The 18,787-nt window shown below is 43.8% G+C and overlaps 1 protein-coding gene across 12 annotated transcripts in view; it reads right to left on the bottom strand.

Moving 5' to 3' along the window:
* Nucleotides 1-18,787, bottom strand: part of CALD1 (caldesmon 1) — a 231,441-nt gene that overhangs the window by 47,207 nt on the left and 165,447 nt on the right. Inside the window, exon 1 of one of the 12 annotated variants that reach the window (XM_054988482.1) lies at nucleotides 17,281-17,553. The exons of the other annotated variants lie outside the window; for them this stretch is intronic. Within the exon in view, the coding sequence (XP_054844457.1) occupies nucleotides 17,281-17,327 (47 nt within the window). The 5' untranslated portion in view covers nucleotides 17,328-17,553. Of the gene's footprint in view, nucleotides 1-17,280; nucleotides 17,554-18,787 lie in introns of those variants that run through there. 12 annotated transcript variants of the gene reach the window in all.

The raw sequence follows: 18,787 nt of genomic DNA on the forward strand, positions 1-18,787 counted from the left end.
CACTAGCAGCCAGAAGTGGCTGGAAGCAGGGGAGGGGGGGGGGTGTTATCTGGGGTGTGGCATAAGAGGTCTATGCACACACAAAATGCCCACATATTAAAAGGAAGTCCTGATACACCACTGCCCCAATAGATACGAAGTCTGTTGTATGAGTGTCATCTTTTGATACTGGATCTGGAAAAAAATGAGCATTTGTCAAACTGTCATGTTACTAGCACAACCCTCATTTGCACATGATTTATCACACTGCAGCAGAGCAGACTAAAACATTACTAACACAACTAGAAAGAAACTGATACATAAGGAAGTGTCACTGAAGGACCCTGAGCCAACCGTGACATTTCATATTAATTGAAGTAAGCCGTGTTGATTTGAGGGAAGAGAGGAGGGAAGATTTGGCAGTATGTTCAAATGTTACAACATGCAGTATATGTGGAGCAGAATTAACCAGAATCAGATCTCCCACATTCTTGCCTCACCAGCAGACATGCTAGATGAATGGACAGCACATGCAGTGATCTTTGTTCAGCGTGGAGATGGCCAAATGCAAATTCTAGATAGCTCCAAAGTTTTTCGTAACAACGCACATCGCCTGACAGCATTTTTTCCCTTTGAGAAAGCCAAGGAATTGAAATCATAGGCCCTCCTGCTACTTGCGAACAGGATTAAAGACAAAAATGTTCTATATGATACTCTGAATGCTAATCTTAAACCTTTAAAAAAAAAAAGGCAAGTGTCCTACCAGTTCTCCATATCAATGCAAACAAAAATGGATGCTCAAACTCAGCAGTCACAGTCTCTCAGACTTTTTCCCATCCACAAAAACGAAAGAGAAACCTGACCTACCTTACAATACGGTTGTGGGACTGAACAAGCAATATAAAATGTGTTGTGTCAGGCCCGGGGGGAAATATTCTATAAATCAGCTGTCGAGGTTGTTACAAATTTCATACGGGCACCGTGCTTCCCATATAAATCAAGTCCAGATTCATTTGAAATGTAGTACTGGAGGAGAGTTTTATGGATTCCATAGACCACCACCAAAAGGACAAATAAGTGCTTTCTAGATCAAATCAAGCTCAAATTCTCCCATGAATCTAAAATCATAAACTGGTTACATCATGAGAAGATGAGACATAATGCTAGGAAAAGTTAAAGGTAGTAGGAAAAGAGGAAGATCCAACATGAGATGGATTGATTCGATAAAGGAAGTCACAGCCTTCAGTTTGCATTTCTTGAGCAAGGCTGTCAATGATGGGACATTTTGGAGGTTGTTAATTCCTAGGGTCACCATCAGGGGTCATTTCGTAGAAAAAGAGCTGGAGGAACTCATTAGTATAACTCATTAGCATAACTCATTAGCGTATGTCACGCCCCTTGACAGCACCAAAAATGTGTCATTAGCACAACTTATTTGCATATACCACACCCCCTGACATCACCTGGCTGTTTTGGACGCAATCTTGGCCATTCAGGGCCAAAATTGGGCCCAAAATGGCAAAAAGGGGCTGAAAATGGCCAAAAAGAGGCTCCAAATGGTCAGGATCAGGCTGCTGCTGAGCAGGAGAGTGATCCACCACCTGTCAGAGACCCGATCTGGGCCATTTCAGACCCAATCCAGGACGAAACGGGCCCAAAATGGCTGGGAGTCAGGTGGGCAGGGCCACCTGACATGACCTCTTTGGGGAACTGCCGGAACCTCGAAATGAGCCCTGGTCACCATAGCTTAGAAGCAACTTGATGGCACATAACACACTCAGCACATTAAAGACCAACAATTTTTTTTGTGATTCAAAGCTCACTTCGTCAGATACAGTATCTTTAGTGAACATTTATGTCCTTCTTTCACCCACCCAGATGCTGCAAAAAGCCCAAGGGAAGAGCTCGTCTCAGCACAACCCAAAGACCCTCTCTCAACATCAGATTAGTGGCTTTCAGACTTTCTATCTCATGGAAACCTTTTCTATGTTGACTTATTTGCAAGAAAATATCCTAGATGTCTGCCACACATGTGTTTCAAAGGATGCTGTTTTAGACTCTCGGAGGCTTGTTCAGTTCACCTATGGCACTGGCCAGAAAGACTGGTCCTCACTGTTATCCTCTATGAACTGAAAACATACCAAATAATATTTACTTGACTTGACTTATACCCTGCCTTTCTCCCCAATGGGGACTCAAAGAGGCTTACATCATTCTCTTCTCTTTTATCCTTACAACAACCCTGTGATGTAGGCTAGGCTAAGAGTCTGTGACTGGCCCAAGGTCTCCCAGCAAGCTTTCATGACAGAATGGGGATTTGAACCTCGGTCTCCTAGATCCTAATCCAACATTCTCACCATTACACCAAATTGGCTACCTAAACTCTGCCTACTTCTGTGAAGACTGATCATGCTGGGCAGCCTTCCAGGGAAGCTTTTGCTGTTACTGACCTGCTCATGGAGGAACTCAGAAAACTTGAAAATTCCCTGGGACGTAGATCTCTCAGAGAAAGTGGCTCTTTTATCACATTTATAATATCCCACTGGCCTTCCTCCAAATGCAAGGCAGGATACGTCCAGGTACCAACCACGTACGTCATTTTCAGGGAAGCAACTGCATTGCGTGCCTTCAGCCTGTGCCTTCAGAGCATGCACACTCTAGCACCAGAAGGCAGCCAAATTCATCTGTTCTTTGCACATTAGCAGGCAGAAATGCGTTACTGAAAGGCAGCTTAATCGGGAAATAATGCCTACAGTTCTGACATGCCGTTCAAACGATATGCTAAGGAAAATTGAGCTTATGCAATGATTCTCTTCTAGTTGGCGGGCTACTTACTCATCTGCAAAGCTTTGTGTAGACCAAGTCTCACTACAGTATTTCCACGGAAGAGAAAACTAGGTATACCTTTGCCTTCCCTGCGGTTTGGCAGAGAAAAAAACAACTCTAAACTCAGTCTTTCAGAAAAGAGCACTACACTCGTGTCTGTTTTGGCAAGAAAAAGGGAAGAGTACAGGGGAAGTTCTCCACTAACCTTTTTCCTGCTAGAGGAGGCACTGTTGCTTGGAAGCAATGAGATGGCATTGATAAGGCTAAGAGAGACACCTCCCTGCCCAGTACTTAACTGGAATGCAACAAAATATATCTCCTTGGAGATATACAGGCCATCATTCCTTTCATTAATTAAAGGTTGTCTCTTACTTTGGTAGTTAAGCGTAATGAGAGACCTGGGTTAAAATCCCCATAACTCCTTGAAGCTCACTGTTTGACCTTGGGTCTCTCTCTCTCTTTCTCTGCCTAACATTCCTGAACAGAGTTGTTAGATTAAACTAGAAGAGGAAAGCCAGGTATACTACTCCGAGCTCCTTGGAGGATAAAAACTGTGTTAGCTGAAATAAAAGAAGTGCTAAAATGTGGTAAAAAAAAATCTCAAACCTCCCAATTTATTAATGCAATATTTGTTTGGGGGAGCTATGGTATGGCCCGTTCATCAAACCAACTGAAAAAGTCTTTGGTTATAATTTCAACTTCTTTCTCGATAGTAATAAGAATACTAGAAGACCCCTGTTGGATCCGACCGGTGGTCCAAGTCCCGCATCCTGTCTCACACAGCAGCCAACCAGTTGCCATGGGGGGGCCAACAACAGAGCAAACAGTCCAAGGACTTCCCCCAGATGTTATCTCCTGGCACTGGGTTTCAGAGATCTACTGCCTCTGAATATGGAAGCTGTTTCAGGTGGAGAGCTGTGAATACAGAGGTTAGGCACATGACTCAGTGTAGAAAGGCCACATGAAGACAAGACAGAGGTTTATAAAATAATGCACGGGATAGAAAACTTGAATACAGTTTTTTTTCCCAAATAACAATAGAACTAGGGGGCACCAAATGAAGTTGTTATGAAATAGATTCGGAACAGAGAAAATGAAATACTTCTTTACCGAACGAGTAAAGTATGGAATTAACTGCCCGTGGACATAGTGGTGGCCATGAGCATAAATGGTATTAAATGGGGTCTGGACAAATTAATGGAGGAAAAGTTCATGAACTAGCTGTGGTGACTGAAGGGAATGAGGCGGCAAACCTCTGAATACAAGTGCTGGGGGGGCAGCATTAGGGGAAGGCCTCTAGAGGAAAGACTAAAAGGATAAGTGGCCAAACCCAAGCAAAAACACTATTTTGGGCGGGCCCGAGAGCTTCTGATATGGACTCTGTCTACTTCTTTATCATCTTCCAGCGTATCTGGCTAGTATACAGACCCTGATCCATGAGGCACTGCCCCTTTTGTTCCACACTTTGACCCTAGAGTTTCAGTTCTGAGACAACATGGCTATTCTGCTTGGACCCTCACTTCAAAGTAGGGTTGCCAGTCCCCCACTGGGGGCAGGAAACCCCCCTCTCCCACCCTCCATACCCCACCGCCACTTACCTGGCCAGCAGGGGGAAAGGTGGGGGAATGCACTTCCCGGGGCATGTTATAGGGCGGTGCGGTGCATACCCACACTCCGCAGTGGGCCACTTTGGGCCCCAAACAGGCCTGTTTGGGGCCTAAATTGGCCCAATGTTAAGTGCAGGAGCACTCCAGGGCCTGTCACACCACCCTGACAACAATCCCGCTCTCTGCAGCATGCCGACCTTGGCCCCAAACAGGCCCGATTTGGCCTGCTGCAAAGTGTGGGAGCGCTGCCGGGAGGTCCCTGGAGAGCTCCTGTGCTTCACAGCAGGCCAATTTAGGCCCCAAATGGACCAATTCATCTCCAAATGGGCTGAAATTGGCCCACTGCAGAGTACAGGAGCGCTCCTGGAGGCAGCACGAGGCCCTGCGCGATGTCACTTCCCGGAAGACATCTAAAAAGGTGAGTGCCGGGCCTCCCACCACCCGCCCAGAGGGAGAGGGGGCCTGGCAACCCTACTTCAAGACAGGAGTGTGTCTCAGGAATGCTCAGTAACTACTTACTCCCTCCTTTGATATCCAACCAACGGCCACACAGAAACTTGCAGTGCAGTCTTAAGTAGATTCACCGTCTTCTGAGCCCACTGACTTCAATGGACGTAGAAGGGTTTAACTCATATTAAAGATTGCCCTGTGAATCTATCAAGGATGGGAGTACATAAGGAGAAGGAAGATGAAAAACAGAAGGGTAGAGGTTCAGGTTGGTGTCAGAAAGGGAGAGGTCTTAAGGGAGGGCGGAGAATCACAGACTAATCGCTGGTGCAGAGTATGTTTTATGTGTGGATCTGCCCTTGGGAAACGTCTCACAAAAAGAGAAGTTTCCTGCCAAGATATGTAACCTTTCTGGTGATGCAAGGCTCTTTTGTAATTGCACAGAAGATACTTCACACACCTGAATATACAGCACAAGTAATAGATTTTATGGTTTAAAAAACCTATAGGCAATTTGGCTACAGTGAGTCCAGCAAAAGCCAAAGTTCTAAATTCTGCGTTTACAAGCACAATTATTTCAGCAGCCCTACCTTGAATATATTCTTTTTCACATTTAGATTTTTTTCCCAGATAGTCAAGGAATTAGGTGCAGAAAAAGGGCAGAGTTCAGAGTCTGCCGTCAGCACAAAATGTAATCTGTGGCTCCATCAAATTTGACTGGAAATTACACCACAGCCCTCTTCGGCAATTTTTTTTCAACTCATCTTTGCCTCTAGTTAACTCAAAAAAACACCGGAAGGATGCCAAACAACTGTGCCAAAGACAAGCAGAAGAATATTTACCTTATGTTGGTGCTAAACTTAACATGTCTTGGTGTCATTCAAACAGCTTTCCGTTTCACCAATTACTAAACACTCTGTAGAAGCAAGTTCTGTTACAGTGTACTAGAGGGAAACACTTGGGTCATAACGTCCACCTCGGTATACACAATTTTTATTTCAGTGGTGTTCACTCATCCCCAGTACAGATTGTGTACATTTTTTCATCTTTCAAAGGGTTCCAGTTTTGGTTGACTTTGGTATCATCCAACTTAATGTTTTAAATTCTAAAATAATAATAATAACAACAACAACAACGTTCGTTTATATACTGCCCTTCAGGACAATTTAACGCCCGTTCAGAGAGGTTTACAAAGTTTGTCATTATTATCCCCACAACAATCACCCTGTGAGGTGGGTGGGGCTCTGAAAGAGCTGTAACTAATCCAAGGTCACCCAACTGGCTTCAAGTGGGGGAAATGTTTACAGTAGTTTGTTTCCTAATAGTAGATATATGTTGTAGAATTCTTGTGGAATTTTTGGGAACCTGAACTAAAGGTAGCTCATTAGTGGATGAAGTTGATGAAACCTCTGGATGAAATCACATTGATGAATATCCCACAGAATTTGATTTGCTTCAGAGGTTTTAGGATCTGGGAGACCCAGGTTTGAATCCCCACTCTGCCATGGAAGCTTGCTGGTAGACCTTGGGCCAGTCACACCCTTTCAGCTTATCCTACCTCACAGGGTTGTTATGAGGATAAAATGGAAAAGGGGAGAACACAACTTTGGATCCTTCCTTACTAGAGGGGGGCAGGTATAAATAACATAAATAAATTCACACCAAACAAGCAGCAGTTCTTGGCGTGGGCAAGCAAGCATGCTAACACATGAATGTGTGCTGTGGATTACAGATGTATATACATCTGTACATATTAGACCTCGGTCATGATGGCAGCAGCATCCAGAGGATATGTGAGAGTGGCATTGTGAAGTGGTGTACATCCATGTGCTGCGGTCATTACATATAGCATCTTTTCTGTTTTGAGCTGGAGATACCTGATTTTAATGCTTTGAGTCCAATAGCACTTTAGAGACCAACATGATTTTCATGGTATACGTTTTCGAGAGTCAAAGCTCCCTTCTTCAAGTATCTCTGAAAGCTTACACCCTGAAAATCTTGTTGGTCTCTAAGTTGCCACTGGACACCAATCTTGCTTGTCTACTACAGACCAACATGGCTATCTACCTTAAAAGTGATTTTCAGGCTGAAATCCATCTCTCACTTTGAATTCTGATCTTGCAACTCTTCCTCTCTGTGTTCAACCACTTCCAGCTTCAATGAAACGTCCTAAATGCTAACAGCAATTACAGTTGCCTCTCAACTAGGATGAATGAAGATGAAGAATGCTTTCGGGAATAGATGAGATCTGTTGAAAGCTAACAAATGCTTTGCAAAGCGTTGTCCTCCTAATATGTTTGGAAATGATCTGAGGCCATGTTGCAAAAACAATGCAAAATGCACTCTGCAAAACAGATTGCAAACAGATTGCTTTTCACTGGGTTAGCTCTTCTCAAAGCCTCTTAGACCCTGAGATGACGTATCTTGCATCTTCACAAGCCCTCCCCTGTTTAGCAAGCTGAAAGTGTTGCTACATAGCAAAGCTCCAAGGTCTTGAAAGAACACATCGTCAGAGAAGCCTCGTTCTAACTGGTCTTAAAGTCGGACAATATACGACCAGAGTCGGGGAAGGGATCAAACCACATCAAAGGAGTTCTGGAACTCTGGGGAAGATTTCGTTCATAGGGTTGTCAGCCCTAACCAGCAACCTCTTCAAGTTTTTGGGAGATGGAGTGTGGGGAGGGGGAGTATCGTTAATGTGGTGATGTCATTTTCGAGTAAAGATCATAGAGTTCAAGTAATATCATAGAGGGGGAACTCCTAGAGTTTTATGAATGCAGCAACCATAAGTGGCATCACCATGTCTACAATGTCCACATTTTCTCCTGCTGCTTCATTGCCTGAGACTGGGGGCAGCAGGTTGCCTGCCACAGACAGGAAACTGGCAACCTCCCTGTTCTGAATAGAAAGACCAGTTGGTTCCTCATGGAAGGCCTAATTCTGTCCTTTTTAGCTAGTCTTATGAATACCCCCTCCCAACACACACACACACACACACACACACACACACAATATCATAGGCATTAAACGTTTAAAATTTGTGCTCAGTTTCTAGCTCCTGCAACATCTTGGAAACTAAGCAGAAGAACCCCATTTTTATGGGTCCTTTTCAATCCTTCCAAATGGCAAAAAAGGGCTCTGACCGGCTAGGATTTAAGCCACACAGCAACAATATTAGCTGCTAGCGCTGAAAAAAAGAGACAAACCACATGCACTTCCATGGAAAGATCTGTTTTGTTCCGCTTGGCGGTAAAAGCACTTGGCGTTCTGCAAAGCATTCGGTGATGAAACGCTCCCTCCTTCTTCCTGTGCTACTGATGGCCCTTTCTGAACACCAAGAATAAGCAGAATCTCTGTGTGTTTCTCTCCACCCCTCTTTAAGGTTTTGCACTTCGTTCCCTTTCCGCTGTGACATCCATCTGGAAACCTTCCCTTGCGTTCCAGCTCGCTTCAGTAGGAAGCACCGAGGGAAAGGGCGGAGGTTGCTCGCTGGAAGGCCTGCTGCTGGCGAGGATCAGCAGAACAGGATTTTGGGAAGAGCCCCGGACCAACTTTGCCCAGCTTTATAATGGTCTATAGAAAAGCACAGCCAGAGGTCCCAGACCTATTGTTTACAGCCTTTTCAAAAGCATGACGTCTCCTATTTTGTAGACTCACTGGCAGGGGTCATTTCATAGAAAAAGAGCTGGAGGAATCTATTAGCATAACTCATTCGCATATACCACGCCCCTTGACATCACCTGAAATGTGTCATTAACATCACTGATTTGCATATGACACACCCTCTGACATCACCTATCCTGGCTGTTTTGGACCCAATCCTGGCTATTCAGGGCCGAAATTGGGCCCAAAATGGCAAAAAGGGGCTGAAAATGGCTGAAAAGGGGCCCAAAACAGTCAGGATCTGGCCGCTGCTGAGCGAGAGAGTGATACACCACCTGTCAGAGGCCCAATCCGGGCCGTTTCGGCCCCAATCCAGGCCAAAACAGGCCCAAAATGGCTTAATCAGATGGGCGGGGCCACCTGTCATGTGACCTCTTTGGGGAACTGCTGGAACTGCGTTCCTGAGCGTTCCCCCTCAAAATGAGCCCTGCTCACTGGTAGTCACAGCAGACAATACTAAGTTAGATGGACCAATGGTCTGATTTGTTATATGGTAGCTTAATAGATGCATAATAGGGTGGCTATTATGAATAGCAACCAGGTGGAGTTCTTCCAGAATTACCACTGATCTCCAGATGACAGAGATAAGTTTCCTTGGAGATAAGCTTGCCAAGCACTCGCTGGTGGAGGACGATCCCCCAGTGCCAGTCAGAGTTCCCACCACCACTCAATTGACCAGTGGAGGGGGAAAATAGCAGGAAACTAAGGGGACATCATCAGCATTCCAAAATGCTGTTGTCACTCCCCGTGTGCCTGGAAGTGATGTCAGCATGTTGCCTGGGACACTCTAGCATTTGGGCAAAACTCTGTGGTTTAACTATAGAGTGTCATCCCCAACAAGGTATTGACGTCACTTCCAGGTGAATGGGGAATGACATCAGCATGTAGCCAGTGATGTCAGCACACTGCCAGCAAGGGCCCCCCAGTGAGGTAAGTCCTTAACTCATTCTTATAGTCATGTCTGAAACACTAAAAAAAAAATCCTAACCCATACAATGCTACCTTTACCTGTCATTTCCCTCATTTTTGCTTCTTCTGACTCAGTTTCCAAAAGATGAGATATAAGATTTATCACTTAGAAAATTTAACGAGTCCAGTGTTTTTCAAATGTTCTGCATTTCAAGACAGCCTTTCCACCATGAATCCTGTGCTCCCAACCTGTGCATCTGTGCACGGCCGAGGATCTGGGAGCAGCTTCTGCTGCACGCACGCTGTTCAGGCGACCAAGACTGTGTTAGGCCTCAATGACTAGAGATACTAGAAAATGTGTAGGAATGGAGTGCTCTTGCTGTGGCTATACACACCATTTTTGCTATGAATTGCCCCAAACTGGCTTATAGGACAACCTGGACAACTGAAAGATCATCCTGTATACCAGTGCACCTTGGATAGTCCCCAAATGTCTGAACCTGCGGTTCCTCTCGTACTGAGCAGGATTACTATGGCAACAACTATCGTTACGCTTAGGGGGGATTCTGACTTAGAGGCGTTCAGTCATAATCCCGCCTTGGAGAGTCTATTCTCTTGGAAAGGTGAATTGGTATCTACCTACTGTATGATCATTTGCATCCTTTTTGTGTTTATTCTGTGCTTGGTCAGGCATTCTGCAGTTTAGGAATATATTATATGGTGTGAAATAAGCAAGTTAAGACCATTGAGGAAGGCCTCACAGCCAAAAACTATTTGGTGGCATGTATCTTGTGATGTGTATAATAGTACCTCGTCATTTGTAAGCTGTATGTACTGTAAGACATCCCTATGTGTATGGATACGTTTGTTCAATATTTTTTTTTCAGAATGTATTTATATGAGGAACCAGACTGGCATTTTTTTAACTACACAGTTTTATCGTTTTGAGATTTTATTAATTTTTTTTTTGCTTTTTTGCAATGATCTTGGCACTCATAATTTTTTTTTTCTTTTCATTCTACTAACCCAGTTTTCTCTGGGTTGAAATCCCCCCCTTTTTTCCCTTGCTGTCTCTCTTAAAGGAATAAGGCATTTTTCTCCAGGCCTGTTGGCAACCATAGTAAGATATCGGGGAGAGAGCAGTGTCTTAGAGACTGTTAAGTTAATCAATACACATGGCACTTCACAGAGCAATGAAGGAAAACAGCCAAGGTCCTTGGAATCTTAAAATGAAAAGGCCAAACTAAGATGCCAGCAGGCGTATTCATTTGTTCATTCATTCATTCCATTCAGGATTACTCTCATCTTCAGGAGGGGGAGTAGATCAATTTTCATGGTGGACGAGTTAGTCTATGCTTAAATCCAATGTTGCATTGTTTGTATTGCTAAATACAATAAATAGTATTCTTTTTTACAGTAGATCACTCACTGGCACCTACATTACATTGCAACATGCTTTGTTCTATACTTCAAGCAGCCCTTACTTTCCAAAATAAGCTGTTCCTTAAAATGTCTATAAAAATGAGTCGTTGTCTGCATAGATCTACTTGTGTGGACAATGACCATCCTCGCCTCACCCACCCACCCCCAACCTTGTTCTGGTCTGACTTGAGTTTCCAAAAACCGCATGAAATAGGGGGCTGAAAAACATATACCTGTGTGGCTACATTAATTTTTCTTCAAAAGCAAGACACTGGCCTTCTTCAACTTTTCTTGCCACATCCAATGTGTGACTTAATAAAAAGCTGCAGAGAAAGAGAGAGAGAGAGAGAGAGAGAGAGAGAAGGAAGGAAGGAAGGCTACACTGCCCTGACAGTGTGCTCCGCAAGGGATTCCAATAGTAGAACACATTGTCCCATCATCGGCTAGCCAAACCATCACAATGCAAGCCAAACCACACCATATCCTTCTCAATCAGAGAGGAGGGGGGAAATTATCCACTGCCTCATTTCCTTGACCTCACCAATAAAAGCGGGCCATTTTTTATTTGCCCTAATAAGGACAATCTCGGTATCAGCTTCTGGCTCTAAAATCTGCTTTGCTAATATATACCGTACATCAGCAAAAAATAAAACAAAGCAAGTACTGGAAATAAAAAGGAGAGGGAAGGGTTTTAAAAACCTAAGAGAAGAGGGATAATCTTAGCTTGGATTTCCAACAGGCCAGTTAAACTGGTGTCCAATTAAACAGAAGTAGAGAGGAGGCAGAGTTCGCATGCAATTGGGAGCAATCCTAAGCAAGTCTGCTTAGAGGTAAGCCCCATGTTATTCAACGAGATTTACTCACAGGAAAATGTTCTTAGGACTTAAGACATTTTCTTGTCAGTCGGAATTAGGGCTTCATTCCTGTTTTCAGTGTCTGAGAACAGCCAAGTATTGGTTGTTCCTGCAAATATCTATACCACCTGCAATGTGTGAGATAAGAACATAGTGCCTCTGAGCGTATGCAGAGTGCATTTCCCCTTCAACTACTGAATAGTCGCTGTGGTAGAATTTTCAGAACTGATAGGCAGACTTTCAGCAGCGCTCACCTTCCAAATTAAGCATTGGCTGTCGCTGCAAATATTTACACGGGCGGATGACTAGCTGTCCAAACAGCAACTTTACTTGTGTGAACAAGAATGATCACCCTTGCCTGCAGTGTCTTATAAACTGATGCAGTCAACATGGTATTTTGTCCAAGGCCTCTAGAGACGATATGGCTGTACTGGGATTTGAAACCGAAACCCTGAAGTCTGAGTCAAGCATTCTATGTGTTAGATCCCCACGACTATAATATTCACACATTATATTTCTATAATAACTCCAGACAAAGGGATTATTCCTTGATTCTCCCTTATCACATGCTGACTACACCAGGCTCTACGAGGGTTGCCAGCTTCAAGTTGGGAAATTCCTAGAGATCTGGGGGGGTGAAACCTGGAGAAACCTGGAGAAAGTGGGGTCTGGGGACCTTGGCATGGCATAATTCCATACAGTCCACCCCCCAACGTTGCCATTTTCTCCAGGTGAAATGATCTCTGTGGCCTGGAGACCAGTTGTAATTCTGGGAGATCTCCAGCCACTACCTGGAGGCTGGCAACCCTAGGCTCTACCCTCTCTATCCCAGCCCTATTCTTCCCACTATAAATGGTAGATCTTTGGCACAAAGCCTGCTATCACTTAATTGTACCAACAGCATTTGGTACGCTGCTGGCGGTGTAAGACACCCAAACACAGGACAACTAGGGGTAGGGGAAATCCCAGGTTTGCACGTATGCAGCATCCAGCATTCAGACAATCTCCACTTTCATTGTTTAAAAAGGAAGCATTTAAGTCCCACAACAGCCTTTTTAGACCGCACATCCATGCGCCCCAAGAGCCCACCAAATGTGCATAACCTTACCCAACATACACAGTCATCCTGTTGTGTGAACAGAGGAAACCCAAATATATGTGAACTAACACATATACACAAATATATGTGTGAACTAACCACTGGATTTTTTCATGGTTCTCATTCACACATACAGGAAGCGTACATAGTAGAACAAAGCAAGAATCTGAAGACGAGAGCTGTAATTCATGAAAGCTCAGGTGGGGGAAAGTGCCCTCAGGTCATAGCTGACTTATGGTGACCCCTCTGGTGGGGTTTTCACGGCAAGCGATTAACAATTGCCTGCCTCTGCAACCCTGGTCATCATTGGAGGTCTCCCATCCAATTACTAATCAAGGCCGACCCTGCTTAGCTTCTGAGATCTGATGAGATCAGGCTCACCTGGGCTATCCAGGTCAGGGCATGAAAGCTCATACCCTACCACAAATTTTGTTCGTCTTATAGGTGCTACTGGACTCTTGCTCTTTTCTACTAAGACAGACTAACATGGCAGACTAACCTTGATCTGGAAGCTGTATGTGCAATGCAAAAGACGTGCTTTGTCCCTGTTCACACCACATACCCATCATGCCTATTAGGAGCCTCATGCGTTAAGCCCACTCTCAATATATGTTGTTGCCAGGATTCCAGGATTCACAGATGTATTGACTGTAAAGGACTAGTATGGTTAGAAGGCAATTGAGAAACCAACCTCACTGAAGTTAAGCAGATTCTGGTCTGGCCATGCTTGAATGGGAGACCTGTGGAACCCTGTGTATTCCACCTTGAGGTCAATGTAAGTGGGATGGTACTGTACATAAATGCAGTTAATGAAATTTCTAGCCCTTCCAATTATATGTTTATCCAGTCTTCCTTCAAGGAGCTCAGGTCAACATAGTTTACCTTATGAAACCGAGAGAATTTCATGGCTAAATGGGGATTTGAACTCAGGTCTCCCTAGTATTAGTCCAATACTCTAACCACTGCACCATGCCGGATCATGGACACAAAGCCAGAATTAGGAACATGGCAATATCTGGTGGAATCGCAGAAGCAAGAGAGAGATCTAAGCAGGATTTCTGGTGTCAGGGAAGGAGCTTCAGTGTACTGCATTAGCTCACTGCCTCTCCCAGGACTAACAAAAGCAGTATAAATCATGCCAAAAAATATTAGATGAGTATGCTCAATTTGCACAAGCTACGGAAGGTTACAGGACTTTGGGTGCAGAACTCTGGATTTTTTAAAAAAATAAAAGGGCAGAGTACACATTCCATGTACATTGCAAAAAAGATAAGCACACACACCCATTGCACAATTTTGCATTAGGCTGTCAAAAAAGGCAGATACCTCACTAGTATATTCTTCCCCATAAAAGGATGTATTTTTGCAGATCCCTGGGCCCACGCCCATTCCGAACAGAGTGCATGGTCTTTGATTCCTCCCTGTGCCTGTAGCCAACTTCTGCACACATAACTGCTTCTCTGGCTTGTGGCCCTTTGCGACTCAAGAGATTTGCGGGCTGGAGAATGGGCCTTAATACAAACTCATTATCAAAGGACTACCTAAAATCCCTGTCTCTTCTTTTAACTTTGCCCTGTGCTTGAAATTTCAAAACAGAACAGAAAGAGACGAGGGATGAGGAAACTTTCCAAGACGAACAGCATGGCCAAAAGGAAAGGAAACGCAAAATATTTTTTAAACTGGTGGAAAATAACACAAATAGCATTTTTATTTGAAGAAGTTTGTCTATGTAGTAATCAGCATGCACTGTCCAATCGCCACATACTTTTACTACTAAATGGAGCCAAATTGCAGAGGGAGCGGGAGGGGGAACACCAATAAGGAATCCTCACTGTGTGGTGGCACAGGCTGTACACATATCCCATGGTAGCCTGCTTGCTAGATTTTTTCCCCCACATCCGTTATTAGGTTCCAGATGGGGCGTGTGCAACAGTGGAACGGACAGTACACTTATCCCACGGGTAGCCTGCTTACTAAACCTTCTTTCCACATAAATTATTAGGTTCCACTGACACCTTCTTTGGACCGGCTCTCACAGCAGGAGGCAGAACGTGTTCTCGCAGCCTATTCAGAGTTCCTTTGAGCTCTCGTGAGAAATGCAGCTCTTGTGAGAATCTGGGATCAGAGAATTTTCCTTTGTGATCATCTCGGGTGCCAGTTCCCCCGGGCACTTCTGCCTACATTGGCATCCACTGAGCTGTCCCCGGCTTGGAATTACAGCCCATCGGGGACACGGAGTCCAGCTGCTAGCCAGGCAGAGCAAGCCACGAGATGGACTACCTGCTTTGGCAGGCTGCCTGCTGCTCCTGGACCATACGGTATGCACTCCTAGTCAAGAGGCTTCACGTTTCTGCCATAAATTCAACTACGATGGCCTCTCCAATATGGGGACAATGGGACTGACTTTCTGTAAGATCTACTGATATGAGAAGCACGTGAACTCAGTAAAAGCCAGAGGAGTTAGCCGTGTTAGCCTGTAGTAGCAAAATAGACTTTTTTCCCCAGTGGGGACCCAGGGTGGCTTAGATAATTTCCCTCTCCTCCATTTTATCATCACAACAATCCTGTGAGGTAGATTAGGCTGAGAGTGCATGACTGCCCCAAGGCCAGCCAGCAAGCTTCCACAGCAGACTGGGGATTCGAACTTGGCTCTTCCAAATCGTAGTCGGACACTCTAACCACTAAATCATGCTAATTCTCATGCTGGGCCTCACCACGCTGGACTTCAGCCCGAGAGCACTTTAAAACCCAACAAGATCCCCAGGGAATAAGCTTTCAAGGGAGCTTTGACTCTCAGAGCTTTTACCCTGGAGATCTTGTTGGTCTTTAAGGTGCTACTGGATGCAAATCTTGCTCTGTCTCCTTTAGGAACCTGGCATCATGGGGTCTGCCCGGGACTGTTGCAAGAGACGTTATCTATTAATCAAAAGGTTGAGAAATGGATCTGTATGCTTTTGTGATATCATGGAACTTGTGAGCCTGGAAGAGATAGCTAATATTTACTCTTGGAGAATGAATGATGAGTCTTCGGAATCAGCAAACCAAGTTTCTGTACTATTTCAACTCTCTACCTGCGAGAACGTGACTTCTCCTTAGGGATCAATCCTGAGATATTCCATGTCAGACAGTCTAAGAACGCTAGATCATGAGAACATTCTACCTTCCAACACACTCAAGTTGAACAGTCTAGAAACCACCAGACTGTGAGAAAGTACTACTTTCCAACAAACACAAGTTGAACAGATGATAGGATTGTCCAAAAGTGGGATGGGCAAAGATGTAGAGAGTTGCTAGTTGGAAACAGGCAGATGAAAGAAACACAAGGATCAGATTATGATGTGGCAAGGTCAAATTGAGTTGACGACTAATATGAGCCACTATATGAGCCCCAGCTGGCCCAACGTGGTGGCCATTTATCGAGATGACCACGGGATAATATTTATTGTAGAATAATTCATTCAGCTTCAATGCATGTGACTTTAGGAACATTTCCTTAGTTTAGGGAAATGTCTGGCCTGCACACAGTGTTAACACCTTTGGGGAGTCTCACATTATAAATCGTGATGTCAAATCCAGAGTTTGGCTTATTTTAAAACATGATTTGATATGTTAATACCTTTGGATCTTTTTTTTGGAATAGACAATTATTCTGTGAATGCTTAAAGCACAATCAGTGCTGGTGGGCTCCTCTCTGCAGTCTGTAAGACGACACATTTATTTTTTGTTGTTGTTTTTAAATGGACACACAAGTTTTTAATTCATCACCAGTTATAATATTAAAGAGTTAAGCAACTCTAACATTACAAGACTTGGCAACCCTGTTCAGTATTCTCATCAAACACATATATGCAATTCCTGCAGCTGTTGAGTCAACTGCACCCGTTTTTTCTTGTGGAGACTCAATTCCTAGCTTTACAGTGAAATCCTAAGCAGAGTTACTCCAGTCTAAGCCCAATGGGCTTAGACTGGAGTAACTCTGCTTCAGATTTCACTGCTAGACTTTTAAAAGGAGACAAATACAGCATGCACAAAGAGTTTATCAATATTATATCACCAATTAATCCTCTCCACTTTCCCTCACCTTTGGTTAATCATGCACACAAGATCTAGTATTTACTCAGAGATGAAACAAGTTTCACTCAAAGGAAAGTAACTTCTGAAAAACAGCATCTATATCAAAGGAGCAGCCAGTAGGGGGGTTGTTTTCATTCTAACTTTTATATCAGACCAGAGCATGTCTGTATCCAAGCAGAGATGCGGCCGCTTGATAACAAAGCAGGATTTGAAAGGAGGGCAGATCCATTTGCAGCATTAGCGCACAGATCTTGGACATGCTGCAATTTTAAATCTGTCGTATTTTCCTTTCCCCCATCAGAGCCAAGGGTTGCTTTTCCTCCCCACTTCAACAAGAAGTCCAAAAGATATCCAAGTGAGAAGCCCCCTCCCCAATCACCAAAATAAGCCAGAAACTCACTTGGAAAGACCTGATAGGTTTGACCTACAACACGCTCCGCTGATCATGCCGGTAAAGTAGACGTTAGGAGGATGGTAACTGCCAGTTGACAGAAGCGGCAGCAGGGAGAATGAGCAAGGCGTGGAAAGAAGGAACAACAAATCTCCCTGTTTGCCTCCAGAAAGCAGGGCAGATAACGCCTTCTTTTCCTGTATCCACCAGATAACTCTTCTGGCCAGATCCTTTGTGTTATACAGCGGCTCCGGAGAATCCTCTGGGCCACCGCATTTCTCTCTCCTGAATCCTCCACCCACTTAGTCCCTCTGCACTATGATCATATGATCCAAGATCTCTCCCCGCTTTACTGTATTCTCTCTAATAGAGCCCCTTTGCAATGTACAGGCCCATTCTATGGAAAAGTGGGGAAATTCCTACAGCTTTCTCTCAGCTGCCCGGTTGTGATGCAACAGGTAAGCAGATACCCATGCTGTACAGAGAGTTTTCACAAGTGACTTTTTTTTTGGTCTGCTCTGGGTTGTGAAATACAATGCAAAGGTATACGTTTACTTCCCATTCCCTGTTTGCAACAAGAGCCACATGCCAGGTACACTGGAATGTGGGAGTGGCAGTTGAGGAACCTCATCTGAACCAACTGTTCAGGTCGGAAGGCTGTCTGAACCCGCATATATCACTGCAGTTTATATAACTGATAACAACAAACACGTGGCTTGCTTCTAAAACCAGTTTTCTCATCACTTTTGCTAACTCAGAACATAGATTGCTGTTTGGTAGTTATTTTTTTCAATTAAAATCAGAAGCACGCTTCACTCTTGAGATACATATATATATATATACTTCATTTGCTGGCAGAAAAATGGGCAGATATCTCCTGAAAATAATAGAATATTAATATATAGTTATTGAGAACCTGTGTGGTGCAGTGGTTAGAATGTGGGACTAAGATCTGAGAAAGCCAGGTTCAACGCCTCACTTATATGCCATGGAAGTTTGCTGGGCAACCTTGTGCTTATCTCAGCCTAACCTGCCTCACAGGGTTGTTGTGAAGATAAACTAGAGGAGAGAAGAAAGACATAAATTAAAAAAAATCTGTACTGTCATTCAATCCAAAAAACAAAAAGAGATTCAGAAAGTAGTTTAAAGAATCTATCAGGAAGGAGAGAAGAAATACTCTTGAATTTGTTTATGTTGTATATCTGAAAATGTTATTTGGTTATTATATTTTGATAGCCCTTGTAGTGTGTATCCTTAATGGTCTGTAAATTTAAGCCTTGTTCACTTTTCCCTTTTTTCTTTTCTGTACCCCTTATTTGTTTTTCTAAAAATAAAAATAGTATTTTAAAAATTAAAGAATCTAATAAAACCCTAACTAGAATAATCTAAAAGTAACCCATAACAAGCGTAAAAGCTCTAAAATGTTATCTAAAGTAGCTCATGAGCAGTACTGTAAATTCTATTATCAAAGGCCAAGTGGGATAAAAATGTCTTCAATTACTTCCAAATAGAAGCT

Source organism: Eublepharis macularius, chromosome 9, assembly GCF_028583425.1.
Source record: "Eublepharis macularius isolate TG4126 chromosome 9, MPM_Emac_v1.0, whole genome shotgun sequence".
NCBI classification, from domain to species: domain Eukaryota; kingdom Metazoa; phylum Chordata; class Lepidosauria; order Squamata; family Eublepharidae; genus Eublepharis; species Eublepharis macularius.